The 25,478-nt window shown below is 37.9% G+C and overlaps 3 protein-coding genes and 2 pseudogenes across 3 annotated transcripts; 3 read left to right on the plus strand and 2 right to left on the minus strand.

Moving 5' to 3' along the window:
- Positions 1-208: 208 nt before the first annotated feature.
- LOC121763823 (transcription factor bHLH130-like) lies at positions 209-2,598 on the plus strand. Its single transcript, XM_042159906.1, has 6 exons — positions 209-920; positions 1,330-1,631; positions 1,704-1,880; positions 1,970-2,035; positions 2,116-2,184; positions 2,272-2,598. The coding sequence occupies exons 1-6, from the start codon at positions 422-424 to the stop codon at positions 2,338-2,340; spliced, it is 1,182 nt and encodes a 393-aa protein (XP_042015840.1). The 5' UTR covers positions 209-421; the 3' UTR covers positions 2,341-2,598.
- An 865-nt stretch (positions 2,599-3,463) lies between these two features.
- Positions 3,464-4,287, minus strand: LOC121763825 (putative lipid-transfer protein DIR1). Its single transcript, XM_042159909.1, has 2 exons — positions 3,754-4,287; positions 3,464-3,671 (listed from the first exon to the last, which is right to left on the minus strand). The coding sequence occupies exons 1-2, from the start codon at positions 4,085-4,087 to the stop codon at positions 3,655-3,657; spliced, it is 351 nt and encodes a 116-aa protein (XP_042015843.1). The 5' UTR covers positions 4,088-4,287; the 3' UTR covers positions 3,464-3,654.
- Positions 4,288-4,746: 459 nt separating this feature from the next.
- LOC121763824 (histone H3.2) lies at positions 4,747-5,380 on the minus strand. Its single transcript, XM_042159908.1, has one exon. It carries the CDS (start codon positions 5,322-5,324, stop codon positions 4,914-4,916), a length of 411 nt encoding a protein of 136 aa, XP_042015842.1. The 5' UTR covers positions 5,325-5,380; the 3' UTR covers positions 4,747-4,913.
- Positions 5,381-9,003: 3,623 nt separating this feature from the next.
- Positions 9,004-10,632, plus strand: LOC121763900 (annotated as a pseudogene).
- Positions 10,633-11,479: 847 nt separating this feature from the next.
- LOC121765790 lies at positions 11,480-24,287 on the plus strand (annotated as a pseudogene).
- The last annotated feature ends 1,191 nt before the right edge of the window (positions 24,288-25,478 follow it).

Genomic DNA, 25,478 nt, shown 5'->3' on the forward strand with positions numbered 1-25,478 from the left:
TAGTTAAATTATGTATTTCATGCACAAAATAAGCATTATAATAAATTTACTCAATGATGACGTGGAGGCAGTGACATGGCAATGGATATATACGCCTAGAAGGGGGGGGGGGAGGGGGGTCATCTTTAGTCCGGATGCAACCCACCATTTCGACAACTTCACGTGTTCAATTTCATAAATCCGATAATTCTGCTCCGTCCTATATATATATACTCCCTCTGCACTCACACGCACGCAATTCCACCTCTACTTTGCAACATTAGTTTTGCACCAAAAAGGATTCCATCGATCGAATCTATCCTCCACCACCATTCAATCCCCATTACCTTTTCCAATTCAAATTCCATATATCCTTTTGAATCCACCGTGTTTATTGGAGTTTCCATTTATGTTTTCCAATTAAAACCTCTCCTCTCCAACTATGTTCAGCTCAGACGCCATTTCCAGAGACTTCCTCCACTCCAATCCCTCTCACACCACCAATTTCAAGCATCACGCCGATTTCTCCAAGAGCAGGGAGTTCGTACCTTCGGATTTCTTCACCAATCATGATCAACACCAACACCAACACCAACACCAGCAGCAGCAGAGCTCCGGATTAGCTCGATACCGGTCGGCGCCGAGCTCGTTCCTCGCGGCGCTTCTTGATTCCAACGCCGATAATAACAGCAGCAGCGGCGATGAATCCGACGCTTTCTTCTCCGCGCTCATGGAGCGCGATCTCAATCCCAAGAGCAGTGATCACAAGATTTCGAGCGGCGGCATGAAGCGGGAAGATGAGGCGGATCCGGAGCCCCGATCCGCGCAAAACGGGTACCCGGCCGGGTATGATGGATCTTACTCTGTGGGGATGGAGCATCAAAATGGGAATAGGTCTAATCTGCTCCGCCAAAGCAGCTCTCCTGCAGGATTCTTCAATGGTAAATTACTTCATTTTTTTATTTTTAATTTAGGGTTTTCTCCTTGCTATGTGTCTAATTTAGCTGGAAAAGTTTGAATGAAGGGTGCAGTTGACTTTGAGCTGGCTTACAAAAATATTTCCTACTTGCTATATTTTTATATTTATCTAGATTGAGTAAAATTAAAATTATATTGGAGAAACAAAATTCAATGCAATCTTTAAATTTTGCCTTCTGTTTAGTTGAAGTACGTTTACCAGTATTCGGTTTTGAAGTGCCTCACTGAATGATGGATTCTAAACTTTCCTGTTTTAGCTGTTAAGTGTTTACTGATTTTTTGATGAAATGTGCATAAATCTTGGCATGGTTGGTTGTGATTTGAAGTAGTAGTGTGAAATATGGAGTGGTTAAGATTTGTTTTGGGCCTCAGGTTTTGGTTTAATGGGAGAGGCAGGAAACTACAGAGTTCACAATCCTGCAGAAGACAGTTCATCAGCTTGTGGTTTGAGTAGTTCCATGAATTTGTCATCGGCTGCATCTTCTACCTCGAGATTCATGCCCAGCATACCTGAAACTGGAAATGAGAACGCATTCAGCCCTGAAAATGGTCGTCTGAGAAACGGGGCTGCCTTCCATCATGATTCTTGGAATGATACATCTTTCAACAGTTTGAAAAGAAACAGAGATGGTGATACGAAGATGTTTTCCGATTTCAATGGATTGGAGAATGAGGTAACCACATTTCTTTATGCCTTGCTGCCTATTGTCAATTACTTCTGTTGTTGAAATCCATTTTTACTTCAGAATGGAGAAGCCAGGAAAAAGTCCTCTGGATTAGTATCGCATTTTAGCTTGCCAAAGACTTCCACGGAGATGGCTGCAGTTGAGAACTTCCTGCAGTTCCAACAAGAGACGACCACTCCTTGTCAAGTTCGAGCAAAAAGGGGTTTCGCCACTCATCCTAGAAGCATTGCTGAAAGGGTAAAATTTCTAGGATTTGGAATCATAGTTTCTCCCATTCAAACAGAGGAGTTATTGAGAATAACAGCATCTCTTGCAATGATTTGCAGAATAGACGAACACGGATTAGTAAGAACATGAAGAAGTTGCAAGATCTTTTCCCCAATATGGATAAGGTAAATTTTGTAATGTTATTTACATTTGGAATGGTGTTCATCTTGTTTGGTGTTTTTGCTGATTCTGTTTATATATGCAGCAAACGAACACGGCTGATATGTTGGACTTGGCAGTTGATTACATCAAAGAGCTACAGAAAGAAATGAAGGTAGTGAAACAGTTACATCATCTCTTTCACATTGAACTAGCTCACCAACATCATCTCCCCTAATTATTTTCCCTCCTCTCCTAATAGGTGCTCAACGATGCAAGAGAAAGATGCGTTTGTTTGGGTGAGCCTCACCAAACAAGTCCTTCCAAGTAGATGCTTCTGGCAAGACGAAAACCAAGTGCAGTAGATGAGTATGTCCTTCAGTCTTGATTCACCTGCGACCTCACCACCCACGTGTCGAAGCCCGTTAACATGGCATTTTCCCTATTCTTCTATGTATGTGTGTTACAAGTTCCCACCCTCCAGGAAGAGGAGGGGGAGAAAAAGGAGCAAAGACTAAACTCCATGTTGTAGTACTATTATTTAAACTGGTAAGTGCAAGTGTTTTTATGAATAATTTTTGTATAGGAAGCTCCTGCATTTTATGCATTTTTTGGTGTTGTCAATCCTTTCTTGAAAAGTCACAGGACCCACCTAATTCTTGGAATATGGAAGGTTCCATGTAGATCCCACCACATAAATTATTGTGATTATGATTATCTTGTGCCTTTTGTTATATAGAGATTGCTCGAGTCTTGAATCATTTGATCATGTCTAGCAGTGGTAAGCAACTTAGAGCATCCACTATAGGCGGCCTTCCCCAATAGCCCCGCCCCCTTTTTTTGTCCACTGCCCCAATTTTTTGTTTCCGCCACTATAGGCGGATACTTACAATAGCCTCGAAATTTTATAACCAATTTTCATTTTAATTTTTTCATTTATTTTAAATCAATTATAATTACAGTTATCGGAATGTAAATAATTAGAAAACGAGGTAATTGGGACCAAATATTCGTAAACAATTGGAACTGAATAAAAAAAATGTATAAAAATAGGTACAAACTTGTACTACCCCTTTTCTCTCTCCAAAAACGTGCACTCCTTCCTCCCTGCTTCCTTCTCCAATCTCCCCCTCTTTCTCTCTCCAAAAACTTGCACTCCTTCCTCCCTGCTTCCTTCTCCAATCTCCCCCTCTCTTGCTAAAAACGTCGAAAATAAAAAAAAAAATTGGAAGGGGGCGGCCGGCGCGCCGACCGCCGCCCCACTATAGACCGACGCGCCTATCCCCCACCGCCCGTCCTCTCCCCCTTCCCGCCGGTACCTCGTCCGCCCCACTTTGAATTGTCCACCCCGGGGCAGACGTCCCAGCCACTATAGACCGCCCCCTCGTCGCCCCCTCCGGGGCGTCTGAATGTATGTGTATGAACTAGGAAATAATGGATCTGCTACTGTGAGCTCAATCAACAATATAGAGAATCTATTTGTGCAGCAAGATTAACAAGAAGAAAACAGTTACTAGAAAATTCAAAACAAGGTAACTAACAACCTATTACAATTTGGCCACACACACTTATTAGACCCCACACATGAAAGTTGGTAGATGCAGACATTGATCCAATCTCATAGCAGCACTCCACAGGAAGTTTCTCACTTGGACGTTTCACCTGCACAAGAAAAAAAAAACACTTCAAAATCAACCCAAAACAGAAAATGCAGAGTGATCAATTGATGGCAGCATATATATACATGACTCAAAGTTGGCAGTGCACTTCTCCGGGAGCTGAGTAGCCATGGTGCGATCAACACCAGAAATGGGAGGCCCGTTAACGAGCACACAGAGACAAGGTTGGCCTAGCGCTTTGATGGAAGCACAGCAGGCCTCGGTTGGGGGGATGGGGCTGAAGGGAGCGACTGCTGACCTGCACGGGATGAGCTGAATGAGAGCCGAGAAGAAAGTGCTACCACAGGGATGGGCTGTGATTTCCTGCGCCACCACCATCACCACCAATATCAAGCAAGCTAATTTCATATTCGTGTTCATTTTGGCTGCCTTTGTCTTTGGGATAATCACTCTTGGCATATATATACTGCAGCCTGCAGGGGAGGGATGATGCCTTTTGGTGCTTCTCTCCTAACTCCATCACACTTCATTCATGACTTTTATGAAAATCATGAACGTTAACTTAATTTTAGATATATCCAAGCCCCTTGGCCTAGCGGTAAAGGGTGCTGGATACCGCATCCTGGAGGTCTCGAGTTCGAACCCTGGGTGACGTAATTTGTCTTTCCTCCTTGTTATAGGAGTTGATTTGTAATTTCCTCCTTCATATATATGATATTAATATATGAAGTTAATTTTATAAAAAAAATGTATATTTGGTAGACACATAATTTGAAAATTTCAAGATCGGGGGAAAATTGTTGTGTTTCGGCTTAGTTATTCATCGTTGCATTTGCTAATAATTGTAACAGTCTCCAGTTAAACAACAAAACCTAAGAATTAGATCGATATGATATTAATATATGAAGTTAATTTTAAAAAAAAACTTAATTTTAGATATACAAAAATTGGATATTTGGTAGACACATAATTTGAAAATTTCAAGATCGGGGGAAAATTGTTGTGTTTCGGCTTAGTTATTCATCGTTGCATTTGCTAATAATTGTAACAGTCTCCAGTTAAACAACAAAACCTAAGAATTAGATCGATAAAGCGCAGAAAAAATCTAAATCAGTCAATGCCGAGATCAATTGAAATTAGATTTCATTGAAATTGAAATTGATAACAAACTAGGAACCCTAACGCAGAAACAACTTTTTTTACATTAAATTCCCCAAAACGAAATCAAACACGACCCAAACCCTAACCCTAAGCAGAATATGATCCCAATCAGAGTCGATTCAGCCTAAGCGCGCTCGCCTCTGATCCTCCTAGCGAGCTGAATGTCCTTGGGCATAATGGTCACCCTCTTAGCATGAATGGCGCAGAGGTTGGTGTCCTCAAACAGCCCAACCAGGTAGGCCTCCGCCGCCTCCTGCAGCGCCGCAACGGCGGAGCTCTGGAACCTCAGATCCGTCTTGAAGTCCTGCGCGATCTCACGAACCAGGCGCTGGAACGGCAGCTTGCGGATGAGAAGCTCCGTGGACTTCTGGTACTTCCTGATCTCACGAAGCGCGACGGTTCCGGGGCGGAAGCGGTGGGGCTTCTTGACGCCGCCGGTGGCGGGGGCGGACTTCCTGGCGGCCTTGGTGGCGAGCTGCTTCCTCGGCGCCTTGCCGCCGGTGGACTTGCGAGCGGTCTGCTTGGTGCGAGCCATTGGTGAAAATGAAGGAATGTGGTGTAGAGACGGAGATTGTATGTAGGTGATTTGAGTGATGGATTGGAAGGGCGGTGGTGGGGATATAAGTAGGGAGGAGAGTGGGCGGGAGGGATGAAGATTTTGGGGGACGTTTGAATTTTTGGGAATTGTTGATTGCGGAATTGGATCGACGGTGGATGCTTCAATTTCATTTTGCTATCCGCGACTTTGAATCTTAGCCAATGGTAATCTGCCACGTGCACTGGAGGGCTTGTTAAAATATTTTGATTTTTGGCTCGTTGCTCTCTCTTTTGACTCTTCCCGCTTTCATTGGGAGTTGAAAATCATAGAGTATCTATACATTGATTTATGTTTAAATATAAATTCACTATCTATACATTGATTTATGGTAATTCGTAACTGTTGTTGGAGTAATGATGATTTCATTGATTTTAATTTTTAAAGCCATATTTAATTGCTTGAGCATGGTTGGTGCATTACATAACTAACTAGTATTCTCTCCATCCCGGACTACTTGCACTTATTTCCTTTCTGGTCGTCCCAAGTTATTTGTACTCTTTCCATTTTTAGTAAAAATTATCACCTACAGCCGCAATTGTTGACTTTGTTATACACTCATTCCTTAATCTTCGTGTCGAAAAGGAAATGTGCGAGTAGTCCAGGACGGAGGGAGTATTTCATCTAGGCGATACACGTAACTATTTTAAATAATAATTTTTAAACTATTATAATACATGATAAATAGAAAATAAAAAAATTCTTCAAATTAGCCCATAAAATGTTGGTTGATAGTCTAGGCGGACCTTACTCGTTCAGTGGAACTCCCTATAGTATGTCTTATCTTTTTAACAACTACTTATTTTATAGGGATAGTTTTTTTTATGTTTGCAAATATATAAATTAGCAAAATAAATAGCAAAACACCACAAAATTAAAGGAAACTCTACATTTACTTAATTTTAAAAAAAAAGTTACAAACATAGGAATAGTGGAAATAAAAACAAGTGCACTACGATAAGGCAACGAGACTTGGTCTAGTTCATTTCCCAACTGGAGTTGGAGATTATCGATCATCTTCTCGAGGTACCAGACTCTATCTGGGTCCTGGCATTGCATGAGGCCGTTGTGCGTGCCCAACAATGTCCTCTGTCGGGCGACCATGACCAAGTCCTCATAGGCCTGCGTTGGAGCTAAAGTCGGGTGGGGTCTTGTGACGTCGTTCGTAGCCTTCCCTTTCCCCTTGTTCTTGGTAGCTTTGTCGCCAATGGGACGCCTACCAGTGGACAATGGTATGCCAGAACTTCATTCTTGTATAGAGTCTCGTTGAGGTCCATCGGAGGTGCTTCACCGTCGCTGCTCGTGTAGCCGCCAGGGGTGGTGTTCTTCGCATTCTTTGACGCAGAGGACGCGACCGTTATCCCTCAAGCACCTGTACAACATCAACGCTTTGTCGCGTACATCATCGAAACTCTCGCCACTGCCCCGCACCCTCAAGCACTTTGTGTACTCGACCAAGAACCAATTAATCTCCTTTTTCACCCGATCTAAGTGCTTGCAGAGCTGATCTCTCTTGCACTTTTACGAGGTCGGCAACTTATTTGCGTTGAAGCGTTTAGCAATGTGCTCACAATACGTTACTTGCTTTTGGTTGTTGGCGTACACCGGGTCCTCCGATATATCAATCCAACACCTCATCAAAATCAAGGTCTCTTCGTTGGTGTAGTTCATCCCCTGGGGCATATTCTTCGTTGGCCTCCACAGGCAGCAACTTCTTAGCTTTCATTTTTTTTCTTTCTTGACTGGGTGGCAGAGCTCAACTATATGTCGTCGAGCCTATACAAATCCGTGGTGAAATCCATATCGCACCGGGTGCTTGGATCCCAGTTGGACTCCACGGAACCAAGTGTATCGAATGGCCATAATTCGTTAGGTTTTGTACCCGGCCACCTGGCACCACTACCGCCGAATCTCAACATTCCGTCGGAGCTTTTCGAATTTGGGAAATTGTCGAGATTCATCCTTGAATTAGAGTAAAAATGAGATGACAGAATAGAGTGGAGTGAAAGGTATGAAATGAATGTAAAAAAATGGCGATATATAATAGAGGGGAAAAAATCTGAATTCATCGTCCGACCTATTGTATGGACTCCCGCAATGAGGCGGACGATAGGCCGGATGATGCTCATCGTCCGCCGACCATCGGGCGCGACCTTGGGGTGTGTCAGTGGCTGCCACCTGAAGTGGCGAACGATAGTGCGGACGATGCTTCGTTCGGAGCATCGTCCACCCCATTGTGGATGCTCTTAAACCTTTTAGATACATAAATTGCAAACATGCATCAACAGTAATGGCGTCTTATATAACTCGAAAATATACTCAAAATAAAACCTGTTGTAATGATAGCAGAATATGAAACTCTAGAATCATGTTTCACCCGAATGAAGAATATACTACAATAATAGTGAGTGAATTGATGTATAGTCTGAAAAAATGAATTAAGATCTTATTACAAAACCTTTCATTACCCTACTGATAATAAGAGCATCTCTAATGGTTCTGGACCAGCCATAGGTTAGCCACAACTCCTCCTGCCATATCATCAGTACTTAAAAACTCCTCCTGCCACACCATCAGGACAAACAACTGGACAAGCAATATGCTAGCAATAGGCTAGTCACAATAAACAAAATTATAAAAAATAAATAATTACCAATCACACAAAATACGGAATTAAATTTACGACACAGGTACGAGAAAATTCAATAATAACATTTAAATTTTAAAAAGTAGATTATTAAAAAAAATACATTAATTTAAAAAAAAACTCCTCTTGCACGCACGAGCCCCCGCCTCCGCCTCACTCGTCGTGGCCGTCGCCGTATATATAGTGTTTCAAAAATTAAATAAATAAAAAAAAATCGGCTGGCCGATCTCTCGCCGATCGGGAGCCTGCAATGGCGGCCAGCCGATCGGCGAGTGCATCAGCCAGCGCCCGAAAATCGGCGTGCGCTTGCCGTTTTTCTCGCCGATTTGCCGCTCGCCGCCATTGTGGATGCTCTAAAGTTACAAAAAATCTTTAACTTTTCTAAATTTAAAACCCAAAAAAGACTTCTCACTTTATGCATTAAAAATTGTACTACTACTAAAGTTATAACATGATTATATAAATTTATTACTTCAAAAGTCCAAAACTTCATTTCATATGTATAGACTATCGTTCAAAATTAACATGTCCAAAAATTCAATTTATTTATATTAGTATATTGGAATTGTAGTTGCGGATAAATTATTCTGAAGTGGGCATTGGTCCTTATATTTATTGAAGTTGCAAGTTATTAATAAATATTTTTATTTTTTTATGAATTAATAATGACAACATTTTATTACTTTTTCATTGCATAAAATATAATCTTAGTTTATACTTTGCTCCATCATAATGTAAATAATACTCCACTGAGTATTAGTTTCTGTTTCAATCCATCTCCATCTCCATCTCCATCTCCATCTCCATCTCCATCTGACCTTGATACTTACAATTTTTCATTTATAAAAAGATACTAGGAGAAAGCAAGACACATATCCCATTAAAAAATGAATTTTATATACTCCCTATCTAAGTTTACAATTCATACTAATTTAAAATCTAATCAAATAGAAAAAAAGTATCAGTCCATTTGCATTATCTATTTCATTCATCATAGTGAAGCCAGCAATTAAATGTGGCTCTATATTAGATTGGATAGAAACCTCCACTTTAGGGTTAACCTTGGTCTCCCCCTCTGTTTTCGTCTCCCAAATCATACTTACTTCTACTCCACAAATCTACCATTTTTTCAACAAAATTCTCCATTTTCCCGAAAAAAGGGTTTGTTAAGCTGTGAAATGAAAAAGCAATGCAAGTCAATTTAATTTCACCAGTTGAGAACAAAAAAAAGGGTTTGCCAAAACTATAAACGCAATTGTAATTCTTGAAGTTGCAGAAATACACAGAAATGAGTTGGAGGGTGTGTTCCCGCCTGCCGCTTCTCTTCACCGCCGCAAAACCCCGATTCCACACTCCCCTCTCCGCCGGTAGATTGCTCTGCTTGTCGGATGCTTCCCTCGTCAGATTTCTTGGCCTCTATCATCCCATGTTTCAAGGTTAGGCGGCGTTTTTTATCGCTCATCTAATCACTCACTCTACGTGTTTGTCGAAATTACTCAACCAAAATTTCCTTGTATTTTTCCAGCTTCACTTTTATTATTCAAACTGACGAATTGCCACATGCTGTCTATATAGTTAATGTTTATAATAGTGATTTAACACAGTATAGAATAGATAAACGCAGATTGCGAATTCATGTCTTCTGAAATGCTCTCTTGCATTTTCAGTTTCTCGCTCATATAGGCGCCCAAGTTATGATCTTTTCGGAGGCAAAGTTCCGAAAGCTGCCGAGTTCAGGAAGGAGTGGGCCAAGAAAATGGAGGATGATGAGGATCATCTCTGGACAGGTAGCGAAGACGAGAGTGATAACGAAAGGGACGATCATATCCAGCTAAAGAAAGAGATAAAAAAGGCGAAGCAGCGGGCAAAGGAGCGGTCTGATCGCATTGATGCTGATGACAGTGATGAGCTCCGCAGTATTTGGTCAGAGAGTGATGAGGAGAAAAGCCTCTGGACTGGTGACGAAGGAGATGATGAAGATGATGTGCCTACGGAGCCCTTCCCAATGAGAGAAGCGATCAATACATTGATCATTTGTTTGAGTTTGATGAGAAACCCAAGTATCGAACACTTTCCCAGGCGTTGAAAGAGGAGGAGGAGCCGGAGGAGTTGTCCCCTGGTAAGCTAGCTAGAAAGCAAGCTGTGCAGAATGCTCTCAAGAAGCTTAAGAAAGGTCCCGATGGGCGATACACCAATGTGTGGGAGGTCATGAGTGATTTGGACATTCTCGTTGGAGCGTTTGAGAACATCATCTCAGGACCAGAATATGAAGAACTCAGGCAAGGTGGGCCTAAGAAGTTAAACATGGAATTTTTCAAGGACATCCAAGCTAAAATGCGGGATCCAAACTACAAGTTCTCACCCGAGTTGAAGTTGAAGCCGAAGAGCAAGCTAGTGTCAAGGAAGAAATGGATGAAAACAGAATCGAGGCGCCGGAGGGCAAGAAGGCGATAGGACGGAAAAGATATTGCTGTTAAGCTAAAAGGACTGCTAACTCATCGGTTGTTAGATAGATGCACCTTTGATATCGAATTGGAAAACAGAAAATAGCTTTTTGATGGAGCTAGAAAAGGATTCTTATCGTCATGGCTTCTTTCTAAACGGAGTATGTCTGAATGGCTCTGCCTACCTTTATATTTTATCGTCGATATCACAAGCTAATAATACTCTCTCCATCCATAAAAATGAATTGACAATTCTAAATTCACTATACTAATTATTCCAAATTATTGGTCATGTTTCGAAATGTATTTACGTTTTATTTAATTTACAAATTTTAAATTGGAGTTCCAAATATCAAGCTTCGTCAAAACCTATTCTTATGTATTAAATCATTTGATAACTCAAGATTTATCAAACTTCATTATTTTTTACGAGTAGTATTTAATCATGTACAAGTTTAAGTATACTTTCAAAATTCTCACAATATATTTGACATTAAATATAAATATGAATAATTTCTGTCATTATGAATTGGATAAATCACATAGTATTAATTTAATAATTTTATCGTTAGTCTGGAACCCATACGCTTAGGGTTAGAGACGAAAATGTCTAACCCGAAAGACTTTCGATTCAATTAATCCATACCTAATAAACTTGAAACTCGAATTGAGTGACCTGATTAACATCACAACAACATTGCCAAATAAAAAATGACCATTATTATACTACTAGTACTTTAAATATAAACTTATATAAAAGATAAATAATTTACAAAGGAAAGCTGGAAATTCTATAGGTCAACCTAACGCTACAATCAATGAATTTAATAAGATTATAATTACAATTTCATTTGCTAATATCTATGCATATTGCACATGATTGTCAAAAATAAAAACAAATAGTAAATGCCAGATGAGATTGCCCATTATAGAAATTACTATAATAAAAAGATTAAAAATAGTCCAGTATTAGAAATACTATAAATTTGTTCAAGAAATTAGAATCCGCCGTCTCTCAGTCTCTCAGAAACACTCCCTACATTTCATTCCCCTAATTTCATAAAGGTTAAACCTCAGCCACCAGCCAAAACCCTCTGCCATCAACTCACTGTTTACTGGTTTTGTCAATCCATTGAGCTTTCGATTCTCCCCCCTTCTTGGATTGGTAATATTCAATACAATATAGATTACTCACTACTTACTATCTGTAAATCTCCAACTACAAATCGTTTTATCCGTATATAATTATTAGTGCATTATTGATTTGCATTAAATTGTTTGATGTTTGGATTGGATTTGGATTTGGATTGAGGTTTGTGGTTTGCTATCTTCAGCTTGGAGTTACACATGCTTTTCGCCTTTTTTTTGTCCGTATTATTATTTGTATTTCATCTATTCGATTCGTCAATCTTCTCAAAATGGTTTATTTTTATCGCTTGTGGATCATATTTGCCGTTGCCACGAATATCATTGAGAATTAATCAGTTTCGTTTGTGCTTTGACTGCGAAATTTTCCCATTTTGTAATGTTAGAATGCATATTGTGTTGTGCTGTATGCATGGATGAGCAAGGCCATGAATAGTAACATTAGTCCGTAGAAGAAAAACCCGATTTTTTTGTCCTTTGGTAGTTTAATCATCTATATATGTTATATGTGTTTGTTTTTATTTGGAATCTCATAGTTGCTGTTACATGTGAGCTTAGCGTTTAATTTTCCTAATACTAGTGTTTGTTTCCTGATGTAAGGGTCAAAGATGGCGGAAAAGTCGAATAGGGGAAAGAACCGTAAAGGGTCGCAGCAAAGCGCTGAGAATCCATCAGAAACCGCCTTATCCTCGGATGCTCCATAAATGATAGCTCCCCTGCTTCAGAGGCCAATGGAGATAAAAGCTTGAGTGAATCACTAGAAACAAAGCCGGAGGTGAAGGAACAGATAACACATCAGAGCAGCATCAAACGAAGCAAGGTGGGACCCTCATTCTGTGTTTTAAGTCATCAGTTGTTATCTGTAGTTTCACTTCCTCTTTTTAAAAAAATAATGCCATGAAAAGAATCTTAGAGAAATCTTTTTGCCCTCCTTAAGTAGTAATGCCGATAAAAAGAATCTTAGAGAAATCTTTCACAACAACCTGATTAAAAATTTCAGTTCTTTAATTATTTCCCAGCACTTTGAAATTGAATTAAACCCAAATATTTCCTGATTATCTATCAGACAGTTGCACAAAATATATGAACTGGAAAGTTGCAGCATGGCTCTGATTATGATCTATGCTCAGATTAAGCTATGTGGAGCAGTTTGTTCTACTACTGAATTATGCTGGTCTTGGCAACGTGATTTATACTGTGATTTTGATAATTAATACTCAATGATATTCTAGTATGTAAAATCCCAAAATGACGACCTTCTTTTCTCTTAGCCTCTGCTGACTGCTACTGAGTTTCTGAAGCTTGGAAGCCTCAATTTGATTTAGTAGTAAAATAAATATTCCTATAAGTTTATACCATGTTTATATGGTGTGAGTATCTGTTGAACTAACCCTAGAAGTATAACCTTGCTGAGGAAAGGCTAGCAGTTTTTGTTTCTGTTTTTCTTATGGCATGATATTCATCCAGAGTCTTTTCTCATTCATAGCTTTTCTTTATTGGTTGTCTTTTGCATATTTTTTTTGGTATTTTCTCTAAAATTAGACACTGGCATTTATACCTCTAATTGGCTTGGTAGAACTGTCTGTTGAATTCGTTGGTTCCTTATAATTTTTATTCTTTGGATTGACTTATGATTTTCTTCTCTAGATTGAGAATGCACCTGAATGGTAATTTCGATTCTGCAAATTGCACAAGTGCAAACATGAAGAATACACATGGACTAACATTTCACTAATCTACGTGACAGTATATGCTAAATGATTAATTTTCCTTCCATTGCAGCCGAGGTTCACATATATCCTGTTCCCGTGAAAACACAAGGAGGAGAGAAGCTTGAGCTGCAGGTAAGCTGAGATTGCCAATTCAAAAGATATTTGGATATGGTTTAGAGATCTAGTTTGCGTTCTATGCAGCACCACTGGGATATTATATTATGTGTTGATACCTACTCAATGATCATCTTATATGAAGATCTATTTCTACTTTGTTCTCTTATTTGAATATCGGTATCATTGATTCGGTCAATGGGCTTTTACAGTTAAGCCCTGGAGATTCTGTAATGGATGTAAGGCAGTTTCTTCTTGATGCCCCAGAAACATGTTTTATGACTTGCTATGACTTGTTACTGCACGCAAAGGAAGGTTCTGTTCACCATCTAGAAGATTACAACGAGATCTCCGAGGTTGCTGATATTACTTCTGGGAGCTGCTTCTTGGAAATGGTTGCTGGTATGTTTAAAACACTCTAATCAGTTGTTACTAGCAGATACTCAATAAGTGAGACTAATTCTTGATGTGCATGTGTGTTTGTGCCTTTCCCTCTTTAGCATTATATGATGATCGATCCATCAGAGCTCATGTTCATCGAACAAGAGACCTACTTTCTCTTTCGACCTTACATTCTTCGTTATCAACAACACTTGCACTACAACATGAAACAGGTCGAAACACAGCTAATAATAAAGCAGGTTTGTATTTGTTTCAAGATATAGACCTCTTTTCTTTTATTTAGGTGAATTATTTTTTTTATGTAAATGTGAGTTTTGCTTTGGAGCAGACTTGTAACTTCTTTCACCTATTTCTGTGTATAGATACTGTGAAAGCTGTAGTGCCAGAGCTTGATAATTTGGATTTTATGGAGAATGTTACCAGTTCACTTAATAGTTTGTTGTCATCTCCTTCCAAAGAGATCAAATGTGTTGAAAGTATTGTTTTCTCTTCATTTAATCCACCTCCAAGCTACAGAAGGTTGTTTAACTCATCATTTTCATATATTTATGACTTGATATCCTGTATCTTCATTGTTTTGCTTTATATGTTGGTTAATGTTTTTTGTTCCTAATTTCTAAATCTGATTATCAGGCTTTCTGGAGACTTGATTTATTTGGACGTGGTAATACTGGAAGGGAATAAATATTGCATTACAGGAACAACAAAAAGTTTCTATGTTAACTCCAGCACTGAGAATATTCTTGACTCAAGGCCCAACAGAGCTGGTTCAGAAGCTACAACCTTGTTGGTCTTTTGCAAAAGATTAGTCCTAAGTTCAAAAAGGTAACAAGCATATATGGTATCCAACTAGCTTACTATTTTTGCTCACAAATGTAAGAATCATCTTTGTTGTTATAAATCACTCATGTTATTTTTTTATTTTGAAGCTTTCCGTGAAACCTTGGAGAGGAAGGCCTTGGCACATCCCTTTGAGAACGTTCAATCTCTGTTGCCACCAGATACATGGCTTGGCCTGTATCCTGTCCCTGGTTAGTACAAGTGATACCTTACCACAATGTATAAAAATATATCACATAAGTAGCATTTAGTCATCATCATATGCTTGCATTTGTGAGGTTCTACATTTAGTCCAATTGTTTTATTCAATTTGTATATCTCCCTAACTTAGCTGTCTTTCTCAGGATTTAACAGTTTGTCAATCTTCAAATCTTTTGTATTCCTTAATTCCTTCTTTCCCTATTTTTTTTTCTTTCATCCCTATTTCTAATCTGATAACTGCTCATGGATGATTCTGTATTCAGAACACAAACGTGATGCAGCCAGAGCAGAAAACTCTCTGACACTTTCTTTTGGAAGTGAGTTGATCGGCATGCAGAGAGATTGGAATGAAGAGCTGCAGGCTTGCCGGGAGTTCCCCCATGCTACCCATCAGGAGAGGTATACCTTTTATATCTTTATAGTTTATACATCTATTGCCAGTCAGAGTATCCTCAGTGTAAACTCATCATATAATATTTTCGTACTTGTTATGCCTATATTGCAGGATCCTGAGAGATAGAGCTCTTTACAAAGTTACTTCTGATTTTGTTGATGCGGCTACTAGCGGTGCTATCGGAGTGATTAGCAGATGCATTCCACCTATTAATCCAACAGATCCGGAATGCTTTCATATGTCAGTGAGCCGATAAATATTGATATTTTCAATGTTTCAATTTCATTGATATTTGTTTTACTTTTTTGTGAACTTATGCCGCCTGTTCTTCTAGATTTACTTTTGGATATGCCATCTACTTCTCTAGGCTTTGTGGCTAATCATTGACATTTACTGTTGTTTTCATTGATAATGTGACCAAAATCACCAAATGAACACTCAAGTTTAGCTGTTTAGGTATCAATGGGACACTTGAACTGTATGCATTATCATTCTTGTGTTATCTTGCTGTATTTTTCCTCTACCTATGCGTAGTGAACCCCTCTGTCTTCGTAACTGAAATGACAATGCCCCGGACCACCATATTTTTGAAATTATATCTCTTGCAACTTCTTAGTAATGTCTTAGTCTACAGTTGTGTTAATCTAATGTTTGTTTGTTATTGGTTTTCAGGTATGTTCACAACAACATATTCTTCAGTTTTGCTATTGATGCGGACCTTGAGGATTGGCCAAAGGCGGCCGTCAGAAGAGCTCCGTAAAGTTGAAAGCACAGCTCAATGTCAGACTTATTCTGATAAAAATGAGGAGACTCTAACACAAGCAGCGTTGAGTGAATCAACTGGGGGTGGATCTTCTGTTCCACATGCAGGAACTGTAAATGGCACTGAGGCATCCCCTGATGTGCCTGCAGAGACTCCATTGGCTGAAAGTGAGCAAGCCACATATGCAAGTGCTAATAATGATTTAAAAGGCACAAAGGCATTCCAGGAAGCTAATGTTCCTGGGTTATACAGTCTTGCTATGGCCATTATTGATTACAGAGGTCACAGGGTGGTAGCACAGGTGTGGTGCTATGACCTATTTTCTAACAGAATACAAGTATTATTTGAATTTTGGATTTGGATGTGACGTCGAGCAGATTAAGATCTTCTATTATTTAATGTGTAAAACATTTTCTACTGTATGGTTTATTGTGGTGACGTCATTATTATTGCCCTTCATTTGTATGATTGATCTTACGTGTTAGACTGACGGATCAGCTGGTATATTCTTCATGTGTCAGTAATGTCAGTTAACTGTGATTCTTTTACTTAATGCATATATTCTTGCTCTTCTTGCCAGAGTGTTTTGCCCGGAATTCTCCAAGGTGATAAATCAGACTCCCTTCTATATGGTTCTGTTGACAATGGCAAGACAATTTGCTGGAGTGAAGAATTTCATACCAAGGTAGAAATGAGAAATATTTGGTAAAGAGATATTTCATCTCCTTCTCCAGAAACTTTTATTTTGTTACTTTTGAACGCTCTGGGAAAATCACTTAAGTTACATGTGTGCACTTTATTCTCTATTTACTTATCTTTTGCCCCTCCTGCCCCCTCAAAATCCTTTAGGCTGGAGAAAAAGTAGGCCTAACATTAAAAGACTATTAAATTTTTCTGCTGGTGATTGGGTGCGTTACCTTTCCTTTTATGGGTGCTTTAATAGGCACCGACAGTAGTTCCTGCAACCACATCTTAGACTTGCTATCAGTGAACCGTGCTTGATTTCTTTTTTAATTCTGTCTTAATCTTTCAAAAGGACTTAATGTTTGCTACTATTAAGTGCCACATTCTTCTAATTTGATTGGTTGATTTTCTTTACCATTTTTCAGGTTCTGGAAGCTTCTAAACAACTTCATCTGAAGGAGCACACTGTACTTGATGGGTCTGGTAATGCTGTCAAGCTAGCTGCTCCAGTTGAGTGTAAGGGCATTGTTGGCAGTGATGACAGGTAACTCTGAATTCAGATTGGTTTGCAAATTCTCTCATTAGCCTTGTTGAATTACCTTCTTTATTGTTTGGCTTCCCATGTTGCTAGAAATCACTCTGTATTTAGTAATGGAGGTTTCTTCAAGCAGACATTCTATAAATGTATCACCCTGCATTCCTGCTTCCTTCTTGGTTGAAATAGTAGATAAGTTTGTTAGAGGTAAAAAGTGTCACTCGACCTCAATTTATGATCCTTGTTAAGTGCTACTTCCCTGTAGAACTGGAGAAACAGATTTCCTCATTTTAGCTTGCTTTGAGCTGTTATTCCAACTAATTACTGTGAACATGCAACTTTTGATCTATTTTGTCTTAAAATTTTATGCTGTTTTAAATTGTGCTATGCCAGACACTACCTTCTGGATTTGATGAGGGTCACTCCTCGTGATGCAAACTACAATGGACCTGGTTCCAGATTTTGTATTTTGAGGCCTGAACTTATAACTGCGTTTTGCCATGTAAGACTTTGCTTTCCACTCTAATATCAGTGCAGAAAGGGTTTTGACTAATATATATTCTCATACTATCCTTTCCTTTATGCATGAAAAGGCTGAGGCAGGTGAGAAGTCAAGCTCTGGGTGTGAATCACATGAAGAGAATCCTGTTGCTTCTGATTCTTTGGGTGCCGATAATGGTGACGAATCTGTGAAATCGGAGGAAAATGCCGAATCAGCAACAACTGATTCACAGTTACAGGTGATCATTTTGAAAAATATCGTCTAGATGCTGACTGAAACATAGCTTTTACAAGATGTGATTCAACTGTGGAAATTGATTTAGTCCCAAGTTGGTTCTTTGCATGTTAATGCACCGGCAATATTCTTTTTGGTTGTATTAATCTACTCTAAATTGACATTGCTTGCCCGTATTCTGGATGTGCATAGTTTAGCATTTCTACCATGATAAGCAGCCATATATCCTGTGGGAATATTTGTGTGCCCTTAGATCTTGTTTGTTACTCTAGATAGGGGATACTAGATCTGTTTAGATGCTTCGTAATTATATTTTTCCTAAGTTATCAAAACCCAGAGAAATTGGAATGGCCTGACATCCATTTTTCACACATGCGTTTGATTTCATATCTGGGTATCGCACGTCCAGGGTGTGTTATGCAATTAAAGATATAAATACAAAATGTAATTGGTTTTTTACTTTTCTAATTTACCCTTTATTGCAGTACATGCTTGCATAAGTTGGAGCTGGAAACTTTTACAAATTTGTAATTTCCTGAAATTATGTATACAAGCCCTTGGTCAAATGAGTATATTGGAGTTTTGCTTTTATCCTCTATGTTTTTCGTTTCTCTAAATTATAAAGGATTGAGTTATTTAATAAATTATTATATTTTTTCCTATGTTGACTAAGATGGCCCTGATATTTGCCACTTCAAACAAATTGAGAAGGGGTGACCACTATAACAATTATTGGGATTTGAACTGTTCACACTTGTTGCTGTCACAAGCTAGAATATCTTGCATAACATGAAATGATGAACTATTTATTGTTGCTGTCACACTTGTTACTCTCAGCCTGTTCGGCTCTCTGTTTTGCTTGCTTGTTTACGCTTATTGACCATGTTTTAGTCACAGGATGCCGTAGATGGTGAAAAGCAGAATATTGACGAATGTGGTTGTCACTTCAATGGAAAAGATGCAACCAAGGAGATACTGTTCAATCCTAATGTCTTTACTGAATTCAAGCTATCTGGGAATCCAGAGGTAGCTTATTTGATCCTTCAAACTTGCCTCATCCCCTGCACATTTAGAATTTTGTTAAAATTTTCACCATTCCAGGAGATAGCTGCAGACGAAGAAAATGTGCGGAAAGCAAGTTTATATCTAAAAGATGTTGCCTTGCCTAAATTCATACATGATCTTTGCACCCTTGAAGTTTCACCTATGGATGGACAAACTTTGACAGAAGCACTTCATGCACATGGCATTAATGTTCGGTATATCGGACGGGTATGAACAAACTCAAAATGAATTATAATCCCTTTTTCATATTGCACCCCCTTGTATTCTGTAACTGAAGCGGGATCTTATGTTCTTTTGTACCGATTCAGAAGGCTATTTGTTATTAAACCTGCGTCACTTTGTCTACTCAATGAGGCTATCTTTTGATTGGTGTTACAGGTAGCTGAGGGGACCAGGCATATGCCTCATTTGTGGGATCTTTGTTCCAATGAGGTTGTCGTCAGATCTGCTAAGCATGTTATTAAGGTGACTAACAAACCCTACACATGCACTGGTCAGTTTGTCAAGTAGTAGTTGATCCTGGTATTTACAGTTAGTTTTGTGGTTTCTTTTGTGTCTCTACTTTAATATGTGGCAGTATGGGCATTCTTTGTAGTGCTTTATTACAAGATTGTCGGATGAAACTATCTGCCATATTATGTGTACTTTTTCGGGCATTACATTAAGTTGTCTTCCACTTTGATATGCAGGATGCTTTAAGAGACACAGCAGATCATGATATCGGGCATGCAGTGTCACATTATTTGAACTGTTTTGCTGGAAAAGTTCAGGGTATGTCTGCCAAAGGTGTTGCAAACAGTACACACACCAAAAACCACAAAAAGGTATACATGCGATTTAATGCTTTGTTTTGAATATCTTGTTGAACTCTTTTCTTTTTATTCTACATTGAAGTTCTGCTTTATGGAAAAGCTCAGATTTCATGAGCATTTTCTTCTTTTTTAGTCTTCTGCTTTAGTTGTACAATTTCATAGATTCATAATAGTTTCAATTGACAACATAAAAAACATCCTTGCATTGGATTTAGAAAGATCTCTGTAAACAGTTGAACTGAGGAAGATGAATGTCATTCTCATCATGTCTCGCAATTTCATTCTGATGTTGAACAAACTGAATCTTTACTATTCTATTTGGTGCCAGGCTGACATTTATACTATATTTATTTACAGGGTCAATCAGGTCATCATGCTTCAGGAAAGTCTTCCAAAGCACAAGCTAAGTCAAAAAGTGGCGATTATATGAAAAAGAAGCAGTCCTTGTTTTTGAGCTTTACCTCGGAAAGTTTATGGGCTGACATTCAGGAATTTGCAAAACTCAAGTACCAGGTTTCTTGTGATATCATTTGACTTCATTTATATTCTTTATTGGTAAATATATGTCTTTATTTTGTTGCACGCAATCTTCTTCAGTTTGAGTTACCGGAGGATGCAAGGAACCAGGTGAAGAAAATTTCAGTAATACGAAATCTTTGCCAAAAGGTAATCTTTTGTTGAGTAAACTCTGAAAACCCAACTTAACATCCTTCATAAAAGATAACTTAGTTTCCCTACATGTAATTTTAGCATAGTGTTGTAATATATTACCATGATTGCACAAATGAATAGGCTCACTAATTTGGTGGTTTTTTGAACTGCTATTGCTAATGTGGGTATCTAGGTGACTGACTTTTTGGAAGGTTCTCTGCCTTTTCTTATTATTCTGTCTAAGATGTGGAAGCAGCCATGATAATCAGGGTATTATTGCATGTGCTGTGAGGAATTTCATCTTCTATTATATCCATTTCTGTTCAGTTGCTATTCACATGTCTTCTCTTAATGGCATAATATGGCATTCAGTTGATAAAAAAAATAATTGCTGGCTTCCTTAACTGTTGTTGGGATTAAGTTCATTTTGGTAGTAGGTTGTTTGCATTCATTACGTATTTTACCTCTGTGATCAGGTTGGAATCACCATTACTGCTCGCAAATATGATTTTGGTGCTGCCACACCTTTCCAAGTTTCCGATATACTGAATATGCAACCGGTGGTAAAATATTTTATTCCAATCAGTTCAGAAGCCAAAGATCTGGTTGAAAAGGGCAAAGTTCAATTGTCAGAGGTATGCTACTAAGATTTATTACATGGACAATTGGGTTTAACAGCATCTCAATTGCCATGCAATCATAGATGCATCCATCTTTGCTGTTGAGCGTAGTAATCCTTTAGAAATAGTGTGTTTACTCAGAATAATGAATAATCTCAAATTCAAATTGATTGGGAAGTATGCTAGATTGCTAGTACAATGTTTCATTTTTTAACTGCTTGCAATACTATTATGGATGTTTATGTTTATCTGCGGGGATCATTACCATATTGCTTGCTAACTTAATCTCCGAATATTGCAAATTTTGTTACACAAATTTTGATTATGAATTTATTCTCGTTATATTAATGATGTTTCATTGCTTTGTCAGGGAATGCTTAGCGAGGCATATGTGCTCTTTTCGGAGGCTTTCACAATTCTTCAGCAGGTCCGATATATATTATCAGTCTTTCTATGATCTCTCAGTGTTCTTTCTTAGAATGGATAACCAATTTCAGATACAAAACTGCAGGTTACGGGTCCAATGCATCGAGAGGTTGCAAATTGTTGCAGGTAGTTAACTGATACTTGCTTATATATTAATTTTGTGATTATTGCTTTACCTGTCCTTAATATTCAATGTGGCTTGACAGCTGACTTCAAATCATCAGATTTGTCACTTTATAAGTTAATTAATTTACTGCACACCTTTGTTTTCAGATACTTAGCCATGGTCTTGTATCACGCTGGAGACATGGCTGGAGCGATACTGCAACAGCACAAGGAACTTATTATAAATGAACGCTGCCTTGGACTAGGCCACCCTGATACTGCTCACAGGCACAAATCTTTCCTCTTATTCCTATCGTATTTTTTGTGTTCTAGTTTTATTGTCCGTACATGATATCTAGGCTTTATTTCATGCATCATAATGTAGTATTTTATTGATGACTAAGCCCAAAATTGGTCCCGTATATTTGCTAAAAAAACTTTTTGGTCCTACACAATAAATTTTGGTTCATATTTAATTGTTTCATAAAAAATTAGCCATCAACTGCGTTTTAAAGTCCAAAATTGGTCACGTACATTTGCACAAAACACCTATTTGAACTTTTACCTTTTAAGCATGTTATCTACTTAGCTTTTGGTCCTAGATAATATGTTTTGGTCTATATTTAACTCATCAATCAGGTAAAAACCTGGTTAACTGATAATTTTTACATAAACGTTAAATATGTACCAAAATGTATTGTTTGGACCAGAAGCTTAACACACCTAATGTATAGGGCCAAAAAGTTTTTTGGACAAACGTATGGGACCAATTTTGGACTTGGTAATCTTTATTGATCTACACTGATAGATAGACTAAAATGAATTTCCATATTTTGTCGGTCTTGTTTTCATGCGTGTCTATTATTATCATCTTTGGAAGTTTCTCTAGTGGTGGGGTGCTCTTATGCACCCTTAATCTGCTGTCATCCATGCTCACATGGTGGTTTCTGCAGTTACGGGAACATGGCTCTCTTTTACCATGGTCTGAACCAAACAGAGCTTGCATTGCGTCATATGTCACGGGCATTGCTTCTTTTAAGTTTGTCATCTGGCCCAGATCACCCTGATGTTGCTGCTACATTCATAAATGTCGCCATGATGTACCAAGATATCGGGAAAATGGATACAGCCCTTAGATACTTGCAAGAAGCGCTGAAAAAGAATGAACGACTGCTAGGAGAGGAACATATTCAGACTGCTGTGTGTTATCATGCTTTGGCAATTGCATTTAACTGTATGGGAGCATTTAAGCTTTGTCACCAGGTATGTGCCGACTGCCAAAGATTGATAACTATAGGACCGTTTGATGCGTTGAAGTGTAAGAACATTCCTTAATATTATTTGATCTTTTATATGGTAGCACGAAAAGAAAACATATGATATTCTTCTCAAACAACTTGGTGAGGACGACTCTAGGACGAAGGACTCTCAGAACTGGATGAATACTTTCAAAATGCGTGAACTGCAAGTAATGATCTATTCTAGTTTATTCTGGAAGTCATTTGCTTTATTTGTTTTTATTAGCCCAATTGATATCCTTACCTTTCGAGAGAACATAAAATATTGTTTCTATTACAGGCTAATGCGCAAAAGCAGAAAGGACAGGCTTTGGATCCAAATTCTGCACAGAAGGCTATTGATATGATTAAGGTATTCATAATTGTGAGAGAATTCTTTTTTACTTTGATTTTTTTCGGAAAGAAGATCAGATTCCTATTATTGAACTTGAGGCACATATTATGTAACTGTCGTTCTGTTGGATCTTGACCATTCTCTACCAGAAATTTAGGAAGCAAAACAAGTTATAGATTTTGTTTTCTGGGGCAAAACAGTATTTTGCATTATTGAGAGAGCACATGCATATAAGCATTTATTATGATTATACTGAGACATTATCTGTAATGTCAGGCGCATCCAGACTTGTTACAAGCATTTCAAGCAGCTGCAGTTGCTGGGAGTTCTAGTAATACTAGTGTTGTTGGAAAGAAATCTTTAAATGGTGCGAGGGGTTTGGATGAAAGAGCGAAGAAGAAAGCAGCAGCAAAGGCTCTTTTAGTAAGTAGGCATGGTAGTCCTGCACAGGCTTCACTGCCAATCTCTAACATCACTAACCCAGGAGCGCCGCCTCCTCCCGAGGTTGCTGTAAACGAGGCCACTAATGGAGGGAAGAAAGAATCTGACGAATCCTCAAATGGAGTGCTAGGTCATGAAGCCAAGCCAGGTCAGCAAGATCAGGCTCCGGTTGGATTAGGCACGGGATTGGTTGCTTTAGACGCCAAGAAGCGGAAAACAAAGTCCAAAGGGAAAGCGAAAGCCGAGTTATCTAACTGAGCCTGGCTGCTGCATTTTGGTTCTTTTTTGTTAGGTGTAGGTTTTGGTCAGTCTGAATTAAGTTTTACAACTACAATTGAGTTATACATTCTGCATTGAAGCGTGATTAGTTTACGGTTGCATTCGGTACTCTTCCAAAGTTGTTTTAATAAGTGTGCTATGAGAATTTTGCATCTAGAGAGCATTTCTCTGCAGTTGATTCAGAAATGTAAGTATTTACATGTAGTTCACATCTGCAGTTGATCAAAATTGAAGAGAATTTAAATTGCATCTCATTTTTCTCTTTTGTACATGTACTTCCATAGATTTTAATTTGCATTTAACTATTTCTCCTGAATCTATATTTCACCAAAAATAGCTGCATGTATTCCCTTGTAATTCCATCTTTCCATCTAAACAATTTATTAGACTTTAGGTCATGTTTGGTTGCCATGATTCTGTCTGGGAAAGTAATCTGATTCCTTAAATTTTAAATTCTTGTGCTTCCGTTTTTAATCAAACTGGAAAAGTAATCAAAATTCTGAAACAAGGAAAGTTAGTACAATTTTCCAGGATTCTGAATCCTAACTTTTCTTAGGTATTCTTTTTCCCAGTTTTAGGATTCTTACATATTTAATGCAATATAGTACAATTATTATTATTATTATTATTATTATTATTATTATTATTATTATTGTTATTATTTATTACAATGTTTTAAAAATAATTTAAAAGTATAAACCATACTTAATTTCAGGATAATAAATAACTATAATTCAAATTATCATAATTATAACTATATTATTAATATTTATTTTTATTTTTATTATCATAATAATAATAACAATTTATTAAATAATAATTATAATTATATAATAATATAATAATTATGAATTTATAAATTAGTAATTAACAATAAAATTGTAGTGAAATTTTAAATTATAAAATTTATTCAATTAAAAATTAAGTAAATATAATAATAATAATAATAATAATAATCTTATTTATTATTATATTATTATATATTATGATGTATAATCCATATTTAAACTATCCATCGTAATAATAAATAAAATAATATAATTATTATCATTTGTAATTAATAATTTATTAAATAATATGTATTATTATTTTTTATAAATAAAAAATGATAAGTATATTTTTTGTTTAATGTTTAAATCAAATATATACTTTCAAATCTTGATATTTTCCAAACACGGGAAAGTAAAGTTATTAGAAATCATATTCCCGGGATTCATTTTCCCAGGAATCATTTTCCTTGTCAACTTTACTTTCCCGCCAACCAAACATGGCCTTAATGTCATATCTAGTGACAGAGATGCCCACCGGTTCCGGTTCCGAACCGGAACAGTGGCAATATTCCCGAACCGGAACCGTCGCAATTCGGGTCGCGGTCCGGTTCAGGTTCAAGATATTTCGAACCGGAACCGTCACCGAACCGGCGGTTCGGGACGGTTCGGAACCGG

This window comes from Salvia splendens, chromosome 14 (genome assembly GCF_004379255.2).
Source record: "Salvia splendens isolate huo1 chromosome 14, SspV2, whole genome shotgun sequence".
Lineage (NCBI taxonomy): Eukaryota > Viridiplantae > Streptophyta > Magnoliopsida > Lamiales > Lamiaceae > Salvia > Salvia splendens.